The sequence below is a fragment of the Chiloscyllium plagiosum genome, chromosome 12 (assembly GCF_004010195.1).
Source record: "Chiloscyllium plagiosum isolate BGI_BamShark_2017 chromosome 12, ASM401019v2, whole genome shotgun sequence".
Taxonomy (NCBI): Eukaryota; Metazoa; Chordata; class Chondrichthyes; order Orectolobiformes; family Hemiscylliidae; genus Chiloscyllium; species Chiloscyllium plagiosum.
The window spans coordinates 80,865,950-80,885,467 of NC_057721.1; the positions used below are offsets into that span (position 1 = coordinate 80,865,950).

Consider the following 19,518-nt stretch of genomic DNA (forward strand, 5'->3'; position numbering starts at 1 on the left):
TCAGCTTGGCCAGTCTCTCAGTATAACTGCTGTCCCTCATCCAAGATTTCCTCTTTTATCTGAATTAATCCCACTCCCAACCTAACACCCATCCTCATCACTTGTCCCCTCACCTCTCCCCTTCCTCCTCTTGCACTGTTGTCCCTAAAGGTACATTCTCGTAGGCTTACATCTGATTCCCTCCAGTTCTACCTACCGCTTCAAATTAAGGAATTCTGAATTTACAAAACCAGAGTTCACTGTAAACTCACCTTCCATTCTTCAATATTTAGAGTCCCTACAGTGCAGAAAGAGGCCCTTCAGCCCATTAGGTTTGCACTGATCCTCCGAAGAGCATCCCATCCAGACCCAGCCCTATCCCTGTTATCCTGCATTACCCACGGCCAATCCATCTAACCTGCACATCATTGGACTGTGGGAGGAAACTGGAACACCCAGAGGAAACAGGGAGTATGTGCAAACTCCCACATTCATGATGAAGGGCTGTGCCCGAAACATCAACTGTCCTGCTCCTTGGATGCTGCCTGACCTGCTGTGCTTTTCCAGTGCCACACTTTTCAACTCCCACACCGGCAGTCCCCTGAGGCTGAAATTGAACCCGGATCATTGCTGCTGTAAGGCAGCGTGGCAGACCACTAAGCCACCATGGCACGGTGAGGCTGTCAGAGATTTTTGTTTATTTTGTGAGAAGTGGGTTCCTCTGGCAAGGCCTGCAATTGTTGCCCGTTCCCTCATTGGCCTTGTGCTGCTCAGAGGACCATTGAGAGACCATCTTACTAAAGAATTTTACAATAATCGATGATCATCAACAAGGTCACTGTGACTGAGAATACTTTTCTATATCAACATTTTATGAACTGAGTTTGAATTCCATCACCTGCCACGAGGCTATATGAAGGGAGGCAGAGACCTTGTCACAAGACTTGTTTTCCAGGTACTCCAGGCTAATGTTCAGGGGCACGGGTGCCACTGTGATAGATGGTGAAATCTGAATTCGATGGGCACAAAAAAATCCGACATTAAAAGCTAGCCTGATGTAACCACTGTCAATTGTTGTTAAACACCCATCTGGTTCATTAATGTCTTTGAGGGAAGGAAATTTGCCATCCTCACTTGATCTGGCCTACATGTGATCCCAGATGCACATCAGTGTCGCCGTGGGGCAGCACGGTGGCTCAGTGGTTAGCACTGCTGCCTCACTGCGCCAGGGACCCGGGTTCGATTCCAGCCTCGGGCGACTGTCTGTGGGGAGTTTGCACATTCCCGTGTCTGCGTGGGTTTGCTCCGAGTGTTCCGGTTTCCTCCCTCAATCCAAACGATGTGCAGGTCAGGTGAATTGGCCACGCTAACTTGCCCATTGTGTTAGGTGCATTAGTCAGAAGGAAATGGGTCTGGGTGGGTTATTCTTCGGAGGGTCAGTGTGAACTTGTTGGGCCGAAGGGCCTGTTTCCATACTGTAGGGAATCTAATCAATGTGGTTGACTCTTAAATGCCCTCTGGATAATTAGGCAGCATCCAGGGAACAGGAGAATCGACGTTTCGGGCATAAGCCCTTCTTCAGGAATGAGGAAAGTTTGTCCAGCAGGCTAAGATAAAAGGTAGGGAGGAGGGACTTGGGGAAGTTCTTCCCGACCTCTCCGCCCCCACCCCAGTCTGACCTATCACCCTCACCTTGACCTCTTTCCACCTATCACATTTCCGACGCCCCTCCCCCAAGTCCCTCCTCCCTACCTTTTATCTTAGCCTGCTGGACAAACTTTCCTCATTCCTGAAGAAGGGCTTATGCCCGAAACGTCGATTCTCCTGTTCCCTGGATGCTGCCTGACCTGCTGCGCTTTTCCAGCAACACATTTCCAGCTCTGATCTCCAGCATCTGCAGACCTCATTTTCTCCTCTGGATAATTAGGGATGGGCAATAAGTACTGGCCGAGCCAGGTGACACCTTTGTGAGTAAATGAAAAGGATTTTGAATCCATGTCCCCAGAGGAATTGTCCAGGTCTCTGACATACAGCTCCAGTGACACTCCCACCAGTTCGGAGAGGTGGCACATATATAGGTAGATACTCCATTATCCTGGGACTTATGGCTTATCAATGGACACATAAGGAGAAACTGTTCTCATTGCAGATGCTGAGAACCCACGGACATCAACATAAGGTAACTGGCAAAAGTAACAATGGCGATGTGAGAAAGTGGTTAGGATCTGGGATGTGATTGCTGAATCTGTGGGTGTGGCAGCTGCAACCCATGGCTTTCAAAAAAACCCTTGGATAATGATTTGAAGGCAAAGCAGTGCAGGACAATGTGGGCAATTGGTGAATTGATCTTCTGCAGGGCCAGCAAAGACACCATGGGCCAAATGGCCTTCATCTGTGCTGTAACCATTCTACCATTCTCTGATATTCCGACTGTCTGAATCTTGATCCCATTGGAAGAACACAATTCCAACCGAGTGTTTGATTGAAGGAAGCACATTATGATTATTTTTCGATCTCCTGAAGTCTGTAGCATATTTACTCCATTGAAGATGTGAGGTTTGCATGTTTTCCTGATGAAACTTGTGGTTTGTCATCGAATGATTACTTCTGTTCTTTTTGTTTTCAACCCTTTCCTGGTACACAATAGTTGTAATCTTCTACCTCTGATTTGTAGATATGCATTGATTGCTCTTTATAAATGTGTCATTTACACTCAACTGCTCAGATCTCTGCCAAAGCACACCATTTCTCACTGCCCAGAAAGTAACATTTGAAAATGAGAAAAAGCCTCATTCCTCAATCCCACTTCCCCACCTTCTCCCCTTATCCCTCACTCCACCTACCTACATCCTCCCTACATTCCTCAATCCCCTCCTTCTCCCCATAAAACTCAGGAAAATGCCTCCAATTCTTCAATACTGGAAGGACAGATCTGATCCATCAGTGAAATCTGGCTCCGAGCTGATGGATATCTCAGCCTGTTGAGTGTGTTTTTGAAGTTGTCCACCCTGTGTGTAAGCATCGAATGCTTCATTCATTCTAACTTCATGATTTCTCTTATTTTTTTTTCCCTTTAAAAAAATTGTCAAATCCTTTGTTACCTCACCCACCTCCATTGTGTCCTGTCTCCAGCACACCCTGTCGGTAAGTAGTCATCATTCCTTTCATTTACAGCATGACTGCAAAATGCTCAAAACTGTGTAGTTATTGTCCCCATTGTGTTCACCTCTGTTGTTTAAGTGTCTGTGGGGGAGGGGGTTATTATAGAATGCAAAGTGAGCAATACACATCATTGCCGAGAGAGATTAAAGTGTAGTGATTACACTACAGACTGGGTGAATACAACAGCTGGAACTTTCCTTTTAAAACAAGCCTGAAAAGCCTGACTCAGTAAATTCCACTGACAATTTCATTGATCTCAGTTGAAGGTATTTGAAAGAAAATGGATAGATTTGATTTTTTTTTCTGGTGTGAAGTATGTGATGGTTCATTGGGTTGCCTGAAGGCACCTGATTTATAACGTGGACCACACACTGAGGCATTTGAGCACAGATGCTCATACGCTCACCCTCAAATCCTCACACAGCCACACATAAACCCACTCACACACATTCCCACACTACAATGTGCATGCACCCGCTTATACCATCAAGCACACACGCACACACACACACACTCTTATAGACACACCCATGCTCACTCTCACATGTACATTCATTGTGTCCACATTCTCATCTATAGTACTTGCTAATGTTGCTCTGGCTTAGCGCACACCCTGTGCAATGTAACCTGTCTGCCTTTGTCTAAGTTTTTAAAAACTGTACATCCTTGCTGATTATGATCTGCGTGAACTGCTCATAAACAAAGCTTTGGTACACGTGATACTAAATCAATCAATCAATTAATCACTTGGATCTATCCTCTTACGCATCCTGTACATACACATACACTCTCACACTTTGAGTAGACAGCTAGCACACACTTTCACCAACATTACTCACACACTCACTGATATGCTGGCATTCATAATCACACACACTCCACTGACTCATCGGCATCCAGGCTTCTCAACACAGACAGACACACACACACACTCAGACACACACACAGACACAGACACACACATGCATACACACACACACAGACACAGGCACTCTTACACCTTCCCTCTGTCACCTCACACTCATACACAGGAACATGTGTGTGTGCACAAACAGAAAGGCATGCACACGCTTAGACACACTGTCAGACATTCCCAATAAACATACTCACACCAAAACACTCACATGCTGATACACACTCCAATACACCTTATAAACACTCAAGTACAGAAACATTTTGTTACAATCTCTGTTCATTAATGATGTAAAAGAATCATACTTCCCAAACTGCCTCAATTGAAAAAAAACCTGATGTGCCAGGTTTCACTTTTTAAAGTGTGCAATAATTTTGTTGCTCCATCTGGGCTCCCTCCTGCTGAGACATTATTCAGTTCACAACCACCCTGATGGCTTGGCTTTACAGAGACACCTTAATCCTAAGTACCAACCTGGTACACAGTGTGGTTGTCTTTGGTAAAGAAAGCGCCCAGCCCTCCAGCTTTTCAGACCCTCAATTCTGGCCACTGACCGATATCCGCCCTCATTGCCTTATGCTGTCTTCCCAGTTAGCTTCCATCCCCCTGACAGCGTGAGGCTGATCTCTTAGAAACCTCATGTCCCAGTCAGGAAACCCAATTTACAAACTCCGTCCTCCACGGCAAACTGTGGAGAAGGGTTTGTAGGGTGAATGGGTGCTGGAGGGTGAAGAGGAGAATTTTTGAAAAAGGCAAGTGTGTTTTCTCACATACAACGTGGAGTCTGATTTGGCGTCTGGTCTGACTTCTGCTTGACGTAGATGTTGCTTTTACTGCCTGCTTCCCTTGCTCCCAATTGCAATGCTGCTCTGTTCTATCGCTCTGCTGCACAAGTGAAGATAGAAAAAGGAATACAAATTTCATTTGTACATTTCTAAATCTCCCTCAGCTACCAGATCGGAGAGATTTTAGATCTATTGTAGAAGGATGTTGAAAGGGGATCTCAGCACATTATCACAGGAATGGGTTAGATTGGTTAGATATAATCTACAACTACTTGCATTTACTTAGTGCCTTCAACAATACAAAAACCTTCCCAATGTGTGACAGGAGTGTTAGCAAACAAATATTGACACTGAACCATGTGAGGTGATATAGAACAGATGGCCAAGATTTGATCAATGAGGAAAGTGTTAAAGAGCATTTTCCAGAAGAATGAGAGGGCGCGAGGTGGAGTGATTTGGACACTGTGGTTTTGGAAGCTCAGAGATTTGACAGCTGAGGACAAGGCCGCTGGGGGTGGAATGATTAAAATTGGAATCTCAGGAAGGTCTAGTTTTGGGGGATTAGAGATTTCAGAAGTTTGTGTGTCAGGAGGAGGTCACAGAGATAACGAGGGCTGTAGTCACATGACAGCACACAGCACCATGAAGAGAGAATTCCGGAACAGATACCGTGACCTGTCATCTGGGGACAACTCCCATGTTGTTCCCTAAAATGAAAATCATTATCAAAATACAGAGCAATGATTGTCTAGGGATTGAGGGGACACTGTGAGAATTAAACCACTTTGGGAAACCAATTCAAACCCTGTCCAGACTGAGACCACAAATGAGTAAATAAGTAGTGGAGCGAAGGATCTGTATGATTCTATGACTGTAATTAGAATTTGGACATTGGCAATTCAATTTGTGTTAATTAGTTTATCCACACATGATGGTGCTAGTGTAGAGGAAGCTTTACTCTGTATCCAGCCCTGTGTTGTCCCTGTCCTGGGAGAATTTCAGGGGACATTGTAGAGAGAGCTTTACTCTATATTAAACCTCATGCTGTCCCTGCCCTGGGAATGTTTGATGGGGACAATGTAGAGGGAGCTTTACTCTGTAAACCCTGTGCTGTCCCTGTCCTGGGAATGTTTGATGGGAACAATGTAGAGGGAGATTTATTTCCAGTTTAAAAGATTAGAGGAAGCTTTAGTCGGTTTCTAACCCTGTACTGTATCTGTCCTGGGAGCATTTGGTGGAACAATACAGAGGGATCTTTACTCTCGATCTAACCTCATGCTGTACCTGTGCGAGGAGTGTTTGATGGGGACAAGATAGAGGAAACTTTACTTTCAGTTTAAAAGTGTGGAGGATGCTTTACTCTGTATTTAATTGTTCTGTACCTATCTCAAGAGGTTCTGATAGTTACATGTAAGCAAGTTTGATATTTTGTTAAAGGTGAATGTTTGGAGGGTAGATATTGACCTACAACTCTGTGCAGCATTTTCAAGATCTTGCTTCAAGGTCTACCTGAGAAAGCAGATGGGGATTCCATCTTATGGCCCCCTAGGGGACTGTGCCTCTGACAGTGCTGCACTTCCTTGCACTGACAGTGTGACTCCTAGTCTGACGCCTTAAATCCACAAACATCTGACTCAGTATGACCCAGCAGATCGTCCAACTGAAGTTCGGGGCTGAGTGGCAAGTTTTTGCCTATCTTTTGTATGGTGGACAATACGTGGGTCAAGAGAAAGAAAGAACTTGCATTTCTGTAGCTGCCTTTCCATCCTCAGAGTGGTCCAAATGACTTTTACAGCCAACAGCATAATTTCTAAGTGTGGCCAGTGTTTCTGTTCTAACACAGCAGAATTTCACAAAGACAAGTCAGAGAGTCATAGAGCTGTTAAGCACGAGAACAGACCCTTCAGTCCAACTCGTCCATACCGACCAGATATCCCAACCTAATCTAGTTCCATTTGCCAGCACTTAGCCATATCCCTCTAAACCCTTCCTATTCATATGCCCATCCTGATGTTTTTTAAATGCTGTAATTGTACCAGCCTCCACCACTTCCTCTGGCAGCTCATTCCATACATGCACCACCCTCTTTGTGAAATAGTTCCCCATTAGGTCCCTTTTGAATCTTTCCCTTCGCACCTTAAACCTATACCCTCTAGTTCTGGACTCCTCTACCCTGGGGAAAAAGATCTTGGCTTTTTACATTATCCACGATTTGCTTTTTGCGATGTTGTTTGGGGTGAGCATGGAAGCCCGAACAGTGTGTGCAGTTTTGATCTCTTAAAATAGTGTTGTGGAAATCCTTCACCTGCCAATATAGGCCGAGGATCGGAGTCCCACTTGAAGGATGAGGTAGGGATGCGAACCTGGATTTGCTTTCCACTCTCTGTAGAGGGATTCAAGCTCAGGCTCTTAGGGAAACAACGCTGTCCTCTGACCAATGGGTGGCTTCGAGGGCAGACCACCGCATGAGGGTGTGCCCTATGTAACGTCGTCTGAATCATTGGCGCGGCTGTGTCACTTTTCACTACCTGCTCCCAGTCAGACACACAGGGCGGAACCACAGGCTGTGGGGAGGACTTGCAGGGTGGCAAAGAGAAAGCCTCCCTGCTGTAATTGCTTTAACCCACTGAATAAAACATGATAGGGAAAGGCTTCAAGAAATTATTTCTTTTAAAAAAAAAACATCTTTCTGCCTCAGGCATATGCATTCCATCATGAATTAAATATTGCACTTGATAATCCATTTCCACTGAAGTGTAAACGACTTCAATAAATCATTAAAGCCTCAAATCAAAAAAAAGCCACGCAGCCATTTAAAGCAAAGTCAGAGGTTGAAAGGGACAGTTGTTCTCCTCAATGCCGTCCAACATTCCTTGTATGTTGGTGTTTAAAAGACATCAATCTGTAGTACAGCTGAGGGATCAAGCTCTACTAGGTCTATTAGAGAATAGGGGCTCCTGGATTTTGCCTCCCTTCTGCCCTCAGTTGGCAGATTCCAGTCAGGGGCTGTAACACCAGAAGGACCATTCCATTAGCCTCAGTAGAGGGGCCGGGGCAGGAGGATGGTGAAGGGCAAGGAAAGGGTAGAAGTACAGTGACCTGGCCTTTCCTGCTGCTAATCTTTGCTGGAAAGCCCAAAAGCCCTTGAATTGTGGGCCGGAAGCCAGGACTTGTGAAGCCAACTGCAGCTGAACATCACATTGACTAAGGGTAGTCACTTTGATCAGAAACACAACGGCAATCCTCCATTGTCCTTGACAAACTCCACCCAGCTCTCTGAATGAGGTTGCTCCTGTGGTTCTGGTCTCTCCCATAACCTCAATCTTCATTGTTTCCCACTGATGGCTCGACCTTCAGTCACCCAAGCCCTAAACTCTGTTCTGTCCCTGTCCCTCCCCCTTAATCTCTAGACTAAACTCCTAAACCCCTAAACTCCTTCAAATCGCTCTTTAAAACCTGCCACTTTGACAAAGCTTCTGGTCCCCTGTTCTCGTTCTTCCTTTATGTAGCTTGGTGCCAAATTTCTATTTGATAACACTCCTGGGAAACACCATGGAAAGTTTCACAACTTTAAAGTCGCTACTTGAATGCAAGTTGTTGTCAGGTGTCTATGTCACGAGAAAGGGTTGAATTCTTAATGGTTTTTCAGCAAGGTATGAGGTCCCTGCGCACAGACCTTGCAGGTTTCTAAGATAATGTTAGGACCAACTTCAAACATGGTTTAAAATGTATCTATGAGAGTAGAGCTCTTTCAGGTTGGCATAAGGTAATTGGAGACATGTTATCTGTAATCTCTGATGCATTACATAATCAACCCTAGTTAGAGTGACAGAGGTAATGCTCTTGATGTTATTTAAGGAATAACAGGATGTGGCAAGGTGGGGCAGAGATTGTCCTGGGTGAGTAAATAGGATGGGCACAGCCTCAGAGTGAAGGGATGGCTCATTTGAACTGAGAGGAAGAGGAATTCTTCAGCCAGAGGGTGGGGAGTCTGTGGAACACATTGCCTCAGAGGGCTGTGGAGGCCAAGTCATTGTGTGTCTATAAGACGGAGGTCGATAGGTTCTTGATGAGTAAGTGAATCAAGGTTATGGGGAGAATGGGGCTCTTAAACATATCAGCCATGAATGAATGGCAGACCACACTCTGTGGGTAGAATGGTCTAATTCTGCTCCTACGTCTTACTGTGTTTTTGGACAAACGCCCTCTCCGTGCCTACTTGCCAATCATGTCTTGTGAAGAATGTTAGACTCTGTTTTAAGACCCAGGACAGAGCAGAGCAGAATACCAAGCACCCAGTGTTTTACAAGATGGGATCAGAGTGTGAGACTGAGTCGGTGGGTCACAGTTATCCCCAGTCGTGGGACTCTGCTGGTTTCTCACTGTGGAGGTACAGTGAATGGGGAAAAGGCAGGAAAGTGGAATTGGGGATGATCAGATCAGCCGTGATCGCATTGAATAACAGAGCAGACTCAATGGGCTACTTCTGCTGCTACCCTTCACTGCCTTCTTGATGTCATTTTGACACAGCCTCAGAGATGAGATGACCAAAACAGATAGATTTAACACAATGTCTTCAAGGTGGGAGGTTGTGATTTTTCAATAGTGTATACCAATGGTGGAGTGAAGCAAATTGGGATTGTGTGTGTGCTTGTCTGTTTGCGTGCATGCATGTACATGCACATGCGTGTGTGCACGTGTCTGTATACGTTTGTGTGTGTGGTTGTGTACATGCGCATGTGTGTGTGTGTGTGTGTGTGCATGGAAAGTCTGTGTCTGTCTGTGTGTTTGCATGTGTACCTGTGTGTATGTGTGTACCTGTGTGAGTGTCTGTGTTTGTGTGTCTGTGCATGTGTGAGAGAGAAAGACACTGTGTGTGTATGTGTGTGTGTGTGTGTGTGTGTGTAATACCCCATCCCTACAATATTTTGGTATCGTTGACCATCTGAGCTCCAATTTGGGTGAAGTCACCATTCAGCTGTTCGAGAGTGAGATTCAGCACCCGGCGAGCAACAGGGTGAGGGAAATCTGAGAGATGGAGGATGGCACAAAGGAGGTGAAAGGACAAGTGAGAAATAAAGTGCTGTGTGGTATTTTGTGCCGTGTGGCTGTTTGTGCATTTACTGCTGTGGAAGTAAAGGTGAACATGGAATGTGTTAACATCATTTGTGTCCCAAAGTCTCTCTCCTCAAAGCTGACTTCATGTGCCCCTGGTCACGTCCGATCCTGCTATTCTTCGCCGCCCTGTTGTTACATTTTAGCAAAGCTGAGCTTCTCTCTCACTGAATATGGCATCTCGACAGAAATCCAAGCTCATTTAGCAACCCATGATAAGATTGTCCCAGATCCTTTATCCGCTGAATTGCTAAGATGGTCTGGGCCGCCCAGTGTTTAATTGCTTTCTCTCCCTCTCTCTGCCCATGCTTGCTTGGCTTCAGCTATCACTGAGCTTAATTCAGATGCTTGTGCGTGGCTCTGTGTGAATATGTTTTATCAGCCTCACCCATGCATGCTGGGCTGTGCACATTAGATTGTGCTGAACTATCGTGTTTTGATAACATTAACAGAAGCAGTGGGTGACTTGGCATGAGTGTCGGGGATGTGGACTGGGACCAATTTGTGCTTTGAATTTCTGCATGTTGTAATCCAATCTTTTTTTCCAGGGGTTTTCAGATCCTGGCGTGATTTCTGTGTTTTTATTGTCATCATTCTGCGTGTGTAAATCAAAGCACTTCTACAGCTAATGCTCACACCAAACATTTATTAACCCTGCATATGTTAGCAAGGAATTTTCACCATCAGGCACCCCTTTTATAGAGACAGTCCCCCCCTCACAGACCACTTTAATAGAGACAGTCTCGCCCTCAAAGACCCCTTTTATAGGGAGTCTCCCTGTCAGGGACCCCTTTCATAGGGACAATCTCCCCATCAGGGACCCCTTTTATAGGGACAGTCTCCCCATCAGGGACCCCTTTAATCGGGAGAGTCTCCCCATCAGGGACCCCTTTTATTGGGACAGTCACCCCGTCAGGGACCCTTTTTGTAGGGAGAGTCTCCTGTCAGGGACCCCTTTTATAGGGACAGTCTCCCCATCAGGGACCCCTTTTATAGGGACATGCTCCCCATCAGGGACCCCTTTTATAGGGACAGTCTCCCTGTCAGGGACCCCTTTTATCGGGACAGTCTCCCCATCAGGGACCCTTTAATCGGGAAAGTCTCCCCGTCAGGGACCCCTTTTATTGGGACAGTCTCCCCGTCAGGGACCCCTTTTATAGAGACAGGCTCCCTGTCAGGGACCCCTTTTATAGGGACAAGCTCCCTGTCAGGGACCCCTTTTATAGGGACAGTCTCCCTGTCAGGGACCCCTTTTATCGGGACAGTCTCCCCATCAGGGACCCTTTAATCGGGACAGTCTCCCCGTCAGGGACCCCTTTTATTGGGACAGTCTCCCCGTCAGGGACCCCTTTTATAGGGACAGGCTCCCTGTCAGGGACCCCTTTTATAGGGACAGGCTCCCTGTCAGGGACCCCTTTTATCGGGACAATCTCCCCATCAGGGACCCTTTAATTGGGACAGTCTCCCCGTCAGGGACCCCTTTTCTCGAGACGGTTTCATGCACTTTGTGCAGTTCCAATCATTTTAATAATCACCATGAATTTTCAATATAATGTGACAGTTACAAACCTCAGATATACTGCACATTCAACATGAAGCAGTGATAGGCTCTGAGAATCTAGCAGTGTGAAGTTGATGGGTTAACCTGCTCCAGTAGATGAAAGAGCACTGACTATAGTACCCTGATGTTCCTGTATTGCTGCTGATGGTAATCCAGCCCTGATGCTCTGTTAGATTGAGATGATGATGTCAGCCGCATCAGGCTGTTAATATCACCAGCATTAACTGAACAAACTGAAAGATAAACAAAGGATGTTAAAGGGACATTATCTGTAACTGACTGTAACAAGCCCTGAGATTAAGGAAGAGATCAGCTGAGATTCCTGCTTGTTCTCATTACAGCCCAGAGATCCCTGCATTAGAGAGGGAAATCAGCCAGGGTTCCTGCTCCTGCTCAGTGTCCAGTGACCCCTGGGCTAGAGAGAGGGAAATCAGCTCGGGTTCCTGCTCCTGATCACTGTCCAGAACTCTAGACTGGAAAGTGTTAGTTGATGGGTGAAGGTGGGATTCGCCGTTTTATTTGATTAACCAATGGGGATCCCAACTCAACAAGTTGGCTTTCAAATAGAGAAGGCCATTGAGCAAGGACTCAGTGCCATGTGGGATTCACTCAGGTACCCAAAGCTGGGAATGGGTATGGGGAGGATACAGTGAACATCAACACATCACCGTTCAGAAAGGCGAGGCAGTGGGCTGACTCAGTAAGTCTCTGTGTGTAACGGGTGGGGGGGGGGGGGTTGTTCCTCCGGTTCTGTCCAGCCAAGTGGAAAGCTTTCTCGAAAGGCACTCACCCTGTTCTCTGTTCTCTGACATGTCCTGTGCTTGGATTCCCCCACCCCTCCCCCAGCTGCCCCACAGTTTGTGGTGAGACCGAGAGACCAGATCGTGGCGCAAGGACGGACAGTCACCTTCCCCTGTGTGACTAAAGGAAACCCTCAGCCTGCAGTCTTCTGGCAGAGAGAAGGAAGCCAGGTGAGTGCCCCTCCAGGTGCCTGATCTGTCAACAGCTTGCATTTGTGTAGCACCTTTACATCCGCAGGCCAATCTCTGAGAGAGTGTTGTCCCGTCAGGTGAGAGCAAGTAGAAGAAGCTTTTCTTCTTTGATGACTAGAGAATGAAAGGCATTATTAAAATGTGTAAAATTCTTGAAGGGCTCAATTTGGAAAATAATGAAGGTCAGGAGTCACACAGCACCAAGTTATAGCCCAACAGGTTTATTTGAAATCACAAGCTTTCGGGGCGCTGCTCCTTTGTCAGGTGAACCTGTTGGGCTCTAACCTGGTGTTGTGTGACTTCTGACCTTGTCCGCCCTAATCCAACACTAGCAACTCCACATATAGAAAATAATCAACAAGGTTAACGGAATGTTGGCTTTTATATCTAGAAGCATGGAATATAAGGATGAAATGTTATGCTGCAGTTATACAAAACCCTGGTTCGACCCCAGTGGGAGCACTGTGAGTAGATCTGGGTACCAGACCTCAAGAAGGATAGATTGGCCTTGGAGGGAGTACAATCTAGGTTTACAAGAATGATACCTGGACTTCAAGGGTTAAGTTATGAGGAGAGATTATACAAATTAGGCGTGTCCTCTTGAGAATTTAGAAGGTTCAGGTTGTTCTGATCAAAGTCTTCAAGATATTAACCAAAAATGACAGCATAGATAAAGGTAAGCTATTCCCACTTGTTGGGAACTCAGGAATCAGGGAGCATAGTCTGAGAATTAGGCCCAGACCGTTCAGGAGAGATGTTAGGAAGCACTTCCACACACAATGGGAACTCCCTCCCACAAATGGCAATGACTGCTGGATCAGTTGTTAATTTTCATTCTGAGAAAGATACATTTTGTTAAACAAAGGTATTAAGGGATTTGGAGCAAAGGAGGATATAAATGCAATTAGGCCACAGATCAGTCATAATCTCATTAAATGGTGAAACAGGCTCAAGCGACTGAATGGCCTACTCCTGTTCCTTTAAATTGGAAAATACTTGCAGGCTGCCTTGCACTGGCTGCAAAGTCTGAAGTTAGAGAGTGTAGATAATTTGAGTCAATCCGGTCAGATTATTTTCTTCATTCATGAGACACAGACTTTGCCGAAATTTATTGTCGAATGAGAAGTTGTAGTCCTTGTGAAGGCGATGGTGAGACATGTTGTGACATACCTCTGGAACAGGCGGGACTTGAAATCATGCCTCCGGGTCTGGGTGTAGGGACACTACCACTGGGCATTCCTAATTCGAGAGTATAATCTCAGAATGAAGGGCCAGGCTATTTAGGGCTGAGGTCAGGAGGAATCTTTTTAATAAGAGAGCTGTGAATCTTTGAAATTCTTGACAGCCAAGAATTGTGGATATTGATATTAACCATTAAATATATTCAAAAACTGAGGTTGATAGATTCTTGGTCATTTAGGAGATTAAAGTGCAGGGGGATAAGGTGGAGCTGAGGGAGAAAGTCAGTCATGGTCTTATTGAACAGCAGAGCAGGATTGATGGTGTACCCCTGCTATTTTTTATGTTCTTATGAAAATGTCTTCAGAAACTTTACACAAGTATCTTGAACAAAGTGTGACACTGAGCTACTGGAGCAGGGGGATGTGATGGCCTAGTGGTATTATCACTGGACTGTTAATTCAGACACCCAAGTAATTTTCTGGAGGCTGGGTTCGAGTCCTGCCGCAGCAAATCATAGAAACCCCAAAGTGTGGAAACAGGCCATTCAGCCCAAAAAGTCCACACCGACCGTCTGAAGACAGACCCATCCCTGTATCCTATAACCTTTCATTTCCAGTGGCTAATGCACCCACCCTACATGTCCCTGAACATAATGGGCAATTCAGCATGGCCAATCCACCCTAACCTGAAGGATAGCACGGTGGCTCAGTGATTAGCACTGCTGCCTTGCGGCACCAGAGACCTGGGTTTGATTCCTTGGGAGACTGTCTGTGTGGAGTTTGCACATTCTCTGCATGAGTTTCTTCAGAGTGCTCTGGTTTCCTTCCATAATCCAAAAGATGTGCAGGTTAGGGCAGATTGGCCAAGCCAAATTGCCCGTAGTGTTCGACGCATTAGTCAGGGGTAGATGTAGGGGAATCGGTCTTGGTGGGTTACTCTTCGGAGGGTCGGTGTGGACTTGTTGGGCTGAAGGGCCTGTTTCCACGCTGTAAAGAGTCTAATCTTTGGACTGTGGGAGGAAACCCACATAGACAAGGGCAGCATGTGCAAACGCCATTTGCCCGAGGGTGGAATTGAACCCAGGTCCCTGGTGTTGTGAGGCAGCAGTGCTAACTACTGCACTGATGGTGGAATTTAAATTCAATTTTTAAAAAAAGATCTGGAACTAAGTGTCTAATGACCGGGAATCAATTGTCGGTTGTTGGAAAAACCCATCTGGTTCAGGAATGCCCTTCAGGGAAGGAAGCTGCCATTCTTACCTGGTCTGGCTGATATGTGACTTCAGACCCCCAGCAATGTGGTTGCCTCTTTAGGGCTTTTGCCCGAAACAACGACTTTCCTGCTCCTTGGATGCAGCCTGACCGGCTGTGCATTTCCAGCACCACACTCTCGACTCTGATCCCCAGCATCTGCAGTTCTCACTTTCGCCTCTTAACTGCCCTCTGGGCAATAAAGTGACACCCTCAAACTGTGAATGAACACAGAGAAAACACAGATATTAGGACAGGTGTCAATGCTGAGGGTGTGCTGCCCAAGAGTTTGTACAAGGTGTTAAATCAATGATACGAAAGTCGGAGGAGTATGATACGAAAGTCGGAGGAGTATGATACGAAAGTCGGAGGAGTATGAGACAGAAAGGAGGGATGTGGCAGGTTACAGAAGGATATTGATTATCTTATATATCTCAATTAAGTTGCCTCTCAAACTTCTTCTCGCTTAATATATTCTTTTTTAATGCTGCAGTTTCTGCACACAGCTTCTTTCCAGCAGCAATTTGCTGCTGCCTGACATGTGTTTCCACAGCAGTGGCAGTTTTGTGTCTGCGTTGGTGCTTGTCCCTGGGCCACCATTTTGTGAACTCTCAGCCACCATTTTGTGAGGTGTTGACCTTCCTTGGCTGCGAGTTCCATCACGGTTGCCATTCCCAGCACTTTCATTTAAGTGTAGTCACCTTTGCGTCAGTAATCTCTTCTGGATCGCTTCACATCTTACGGCAGGCTGCTACAAAAGGTAGAGTCTCGTGGGATCTGAGGTGAGTCTGCGTTGGTGCTTGTCCCTGGGCCACCATTAAGGGGGGGTAGATATAGGACTGGTGTTAGGGGTAGGTTCTTCACTCAGTGAGTCGTTAGTTCATGGAATGCCCTGCCAGTAACAGTGGTGGACTCTCCCTCTTTATGGGCATTTAAGAGGGCATTGGATAGGTATATGGAGGATAGTGGGTTAGTGTAGTTTAGGTGGGCTTGGATCGGCGCAACATCGAGGGCCCAAGGGCCTGTACTGCGCTGTATTCTTCTATGTTCTATGTTCTATGTGCTATAAGGCTGTTTTCACCCTCCCTGTGTGAATCCCGCAGTGACTATTTTGGATTATAAACAGGCGAAACTGTCTCAGTGTTCCAGTACTCAATCAGCGGCTCCAGAAACTGATTCATTAACCTCAAATCACATTTTTTTGTGTGTTGCGTGGCTGTGAACAAATTGACTGCCTCAATTCCTGCCTTATTAAAAATATTTATTTACAGATGTCAGGCAGTGACAATTCACCACACTGCTTTGGGTCTGGAGTCACCCATAGGCCAGACTGGGTAAGGACAGCAGATTTCTCTGAGTGAACCATCTGGGTTCTTACAACAACTGATGGTGGTTATATGATCACTATTGCACAACCTTTTTATTTCAGATCTTCCTTTTTAAAATTATTGAATGCAAATTCTACTCTCTGTTATGGTGAGATTTGAACCCATGCCCCAGAGCATTCTTTAGAGCCACTGTATTGCTAGCCCAGTGACATTACCAACTGAAAATGTGTTGCTGGAAAAGCGCAGCAGGTCAGGCAGCATCCAGGGAACAGGAGAATCGACGTTTCGGGCATAAGCCCTTCTTCATTATCACCACATCCTCTCTTATTATGCCTGCAACTACATGTTAAAGTACGTAATTGTCTGTGAAACACTCAGGGACTCTCCGACAAAATAACAAATTGGCTGCATCATCAGATTTAAATGGCTACAGGAGCAGGGATGTCTTGCTGCAATTGTACAGGGCCTTGGTGAGACCATACTTGGTGTACTGTGTACAATTTTGGTCTCCTTATCTGAGGAAAGACGAATTGGGGATGCTTTTTCTAAAGCACAAACCTTCAAAATGTGTGTTGGCTGTAACACGATTATATTGCTAAGACCTGAAGCGCTGTTTCCATAGCGCGATTTTTCTACAAGAACACAACCGTCACATTATAGAAGAGCTACCTGTATGAAGAGAGACTGGATCAGTTAGGACTATATTCACTGGAGTTTAGAAGAAGGGGGGACATTTCTCAGAAACCTATAAAGTTCTATCAGGGTAAACCCAGGAAGAATGTTCCCAATGTCTGGTGAGTCCAGAACTAGGGGTCACATAGAATAAGCCAATTAGGACTGAGTTGAGGAGAAATTACTTCACCCAGAGAGTGGTGAGCCTGTGGGATTCTCTTCCACAGAAAACAGTTTGAGACAAAACTATTGAATGTTTTCAAGAAGGAATTAGATACAGTTCTTCATGCAAAATAGAAAATGGGAACAGGGGACTGAGTTGGATGACCAGCCGTGGTCATATTGAATGGTGGAGTAAGCTCGAAGGGCCGAATGGCCTACTCCTGCTCCTATGTTTGATGTTAGAGAATACTGAACATCACCAGTGTACCAACATGTCACCAGTCAAGTTCAGTAATGCAGAAGGTTGAGTCAGTATGTGTTGCCAGAGCTGGGCTGTGCTCTAAGAGCCCTATATCAGCTCCTGTGTTAATCAGTTCACATAATCTCAAAACAAGGTAATCAAAAGATGCCCAAAGATTATTTCTCTGCAACTGGGACTGAAGAGATTTTGTGTTTGTTGCTACTTTGAAAGGAAATAGATCTTTAAGAGTATGTACTTTTTCTGATAGACTAAATAAGGGTAACTATCTTCAGTGATAGATGAGTCAAGACAGCACAGGGATTAAAGATAACCAACAGATAGGCCAATGTGGGAGATTTGTCTTTATTATGGCCTGGAATGAACTGCCTAAAAATGTGGTGGAAGCAAATTCAATTGTAGCTTTCAAAGGGAAAATGGATAAATTCTGAAAGAGAAAATAAAATCGTGGCTATGGAAAAGAAGAGAGGATTTGAACTGATTGGATAGTTGATCTAAAGAGTTCATACAGGTACCATAAGCCAATATTCTCCTGTAAATTCCTATGAAATGATTACTTATAGTCAGAGGAGGAGTCTATTTTAGTCAACACACACTTTGCTGGTGTCTTTGATGCACCATTGTTCCATGGAATGCAGCAGGCTCAAAGGGCTGAATGGCCTACTCCTGCTCCTATTTTCTGTGGAGTATCATCTTCATGAGTGCAATCCTGACTTTACTATCCTTAACAGTACTGTGGGTGTACCTAGATCATGGACAGCAGCAGTTCCATTCATTGGCTCACAGACACCTTCTCAAGCTCATTTAGTGATGGATGGTAAATACTGACCGGCCAGTGACACCCACAGGCCACCATGAGCAATTTTTGACATATTCAACCTTTGCTCCTGGAGTCGATCAGTAGGCAAGGTGTAGGGGAACCCAAGAACCCAAGCTCTTTCTAATCCAGGGTCACTGAAACCCATTGTTGATCCTCTGATCGGTCTCTTCCCTCATTCCCCTCCTCGCCCTGTATTGTCCAAACCTACCCATAAGAAGAGGGGGAACACATCTCCAGGCCATGGGAACACAAACTTCATGCCCCTGCTGGGTGTGCGTGTTTCCTCCGAGTCATCAGGGAATACTTTTTGCCTCGTTTCTTCAATTTCGTTTCCCACTTGGTCCATCACAGAGAGAATGCAGAAAATAATCTATGGATGGTGGCTAAGGCTTGAATTTCTATAACACCTGTCACAATCTCTGCCTGTCCAAAAGTTTTTCATATAAGAACAAACATAAGAACTAGGAACAGGAGGAGGCCATTCAGCCCCTCAAGCCTCCTCCTCCATTTAATATGATCATGGGTGATCTCCTCTTGTCTTCAACGCCACTTTCCCTGCGCGGTCCCCATAACCTTCAACTCATTACTCATTAAAAATCTCTCTGTCTCCTTCTTAGGTTTACTCAGTGACCCAGCATCCACCACACTCTGGGGGAGTGAATTTCACAGATTCACCACCCTTTGAGAGAAGTCATTCCTCCTCATCTATGTTTTAAATCTGCTACCCCTTATCCTAAAACTTCCACCCCCTAAAGCTGCCCCCCCCACCATGACTCCACTCCCCCATCATCAAACCATCATCTCCAAGACCAAAGGTTTAGTAGCGACAATGGGACACCATTTGTCAATAATGCCTTACAGCAGATCAGTGATTATTTGGGAATAAACATGAGACCACACTTGCCTACCACCCAGCGAGCAGTGGGGCAGTGGAAAGAGAAAATGCTACTCTAAAAAATAAATTGACAAAATGCTGTGAGGAACTAGGGGTGACATGGACAAAGGCACGTCTGATTGTGCTGATGTATATGAGATCTAGGAGGAGAGGAAGAGCTAATCTTAGCCCGTTTGAGATTTTGAGGCCACCCAATACAGGAATTAGCCCAAGACCTAAGGTAAGACAGGTAACAGGCCACTGTGAGGATGAGATGTTGTGTTACTGTATGAAACTCTCTACATTTTTGTCTGAAATACAGAATCAAGTGAAAGCAGCTTGAGCAATTCATCAACTTCACCAACACATTCCACCCTGACCTTAAATCTCTGACACCTCCCTCCCCTTCCTAGACCTCTCCATCTCCATCAATGAAGACCGGCTTAACACTGACATTTTTTACA

General features: G+C 45.5%; 1 protein-coding gene across 1 annotated transcript in view; it reads left to right on the forward strand.

The window, feature by feature from the left end:
- Positions 1 to 19,518, forward strand: part of robo2 (roundabout, axon guidance receptor, homolog 2 (Drosophila)) — a 977,511-nt gene that overhangs the window by 820,818 nt on the left and 137,175 nt on the right. The window contains exons 8-9 of the mRNA XM_043700204.1: positions 3,112 to 3,123; positions 12,362 to 12,486. Of these exons, the coding sequence (XP_043556139.1) occupies positions 3,112 to 3,123; positions 12,362 to 12,486 (137 nt within the window). The remainder of the gene's footprint in view (positions 1 to 3,111; positions 3,124 to 12,361; positions 12,487 to 19,518) is intronic.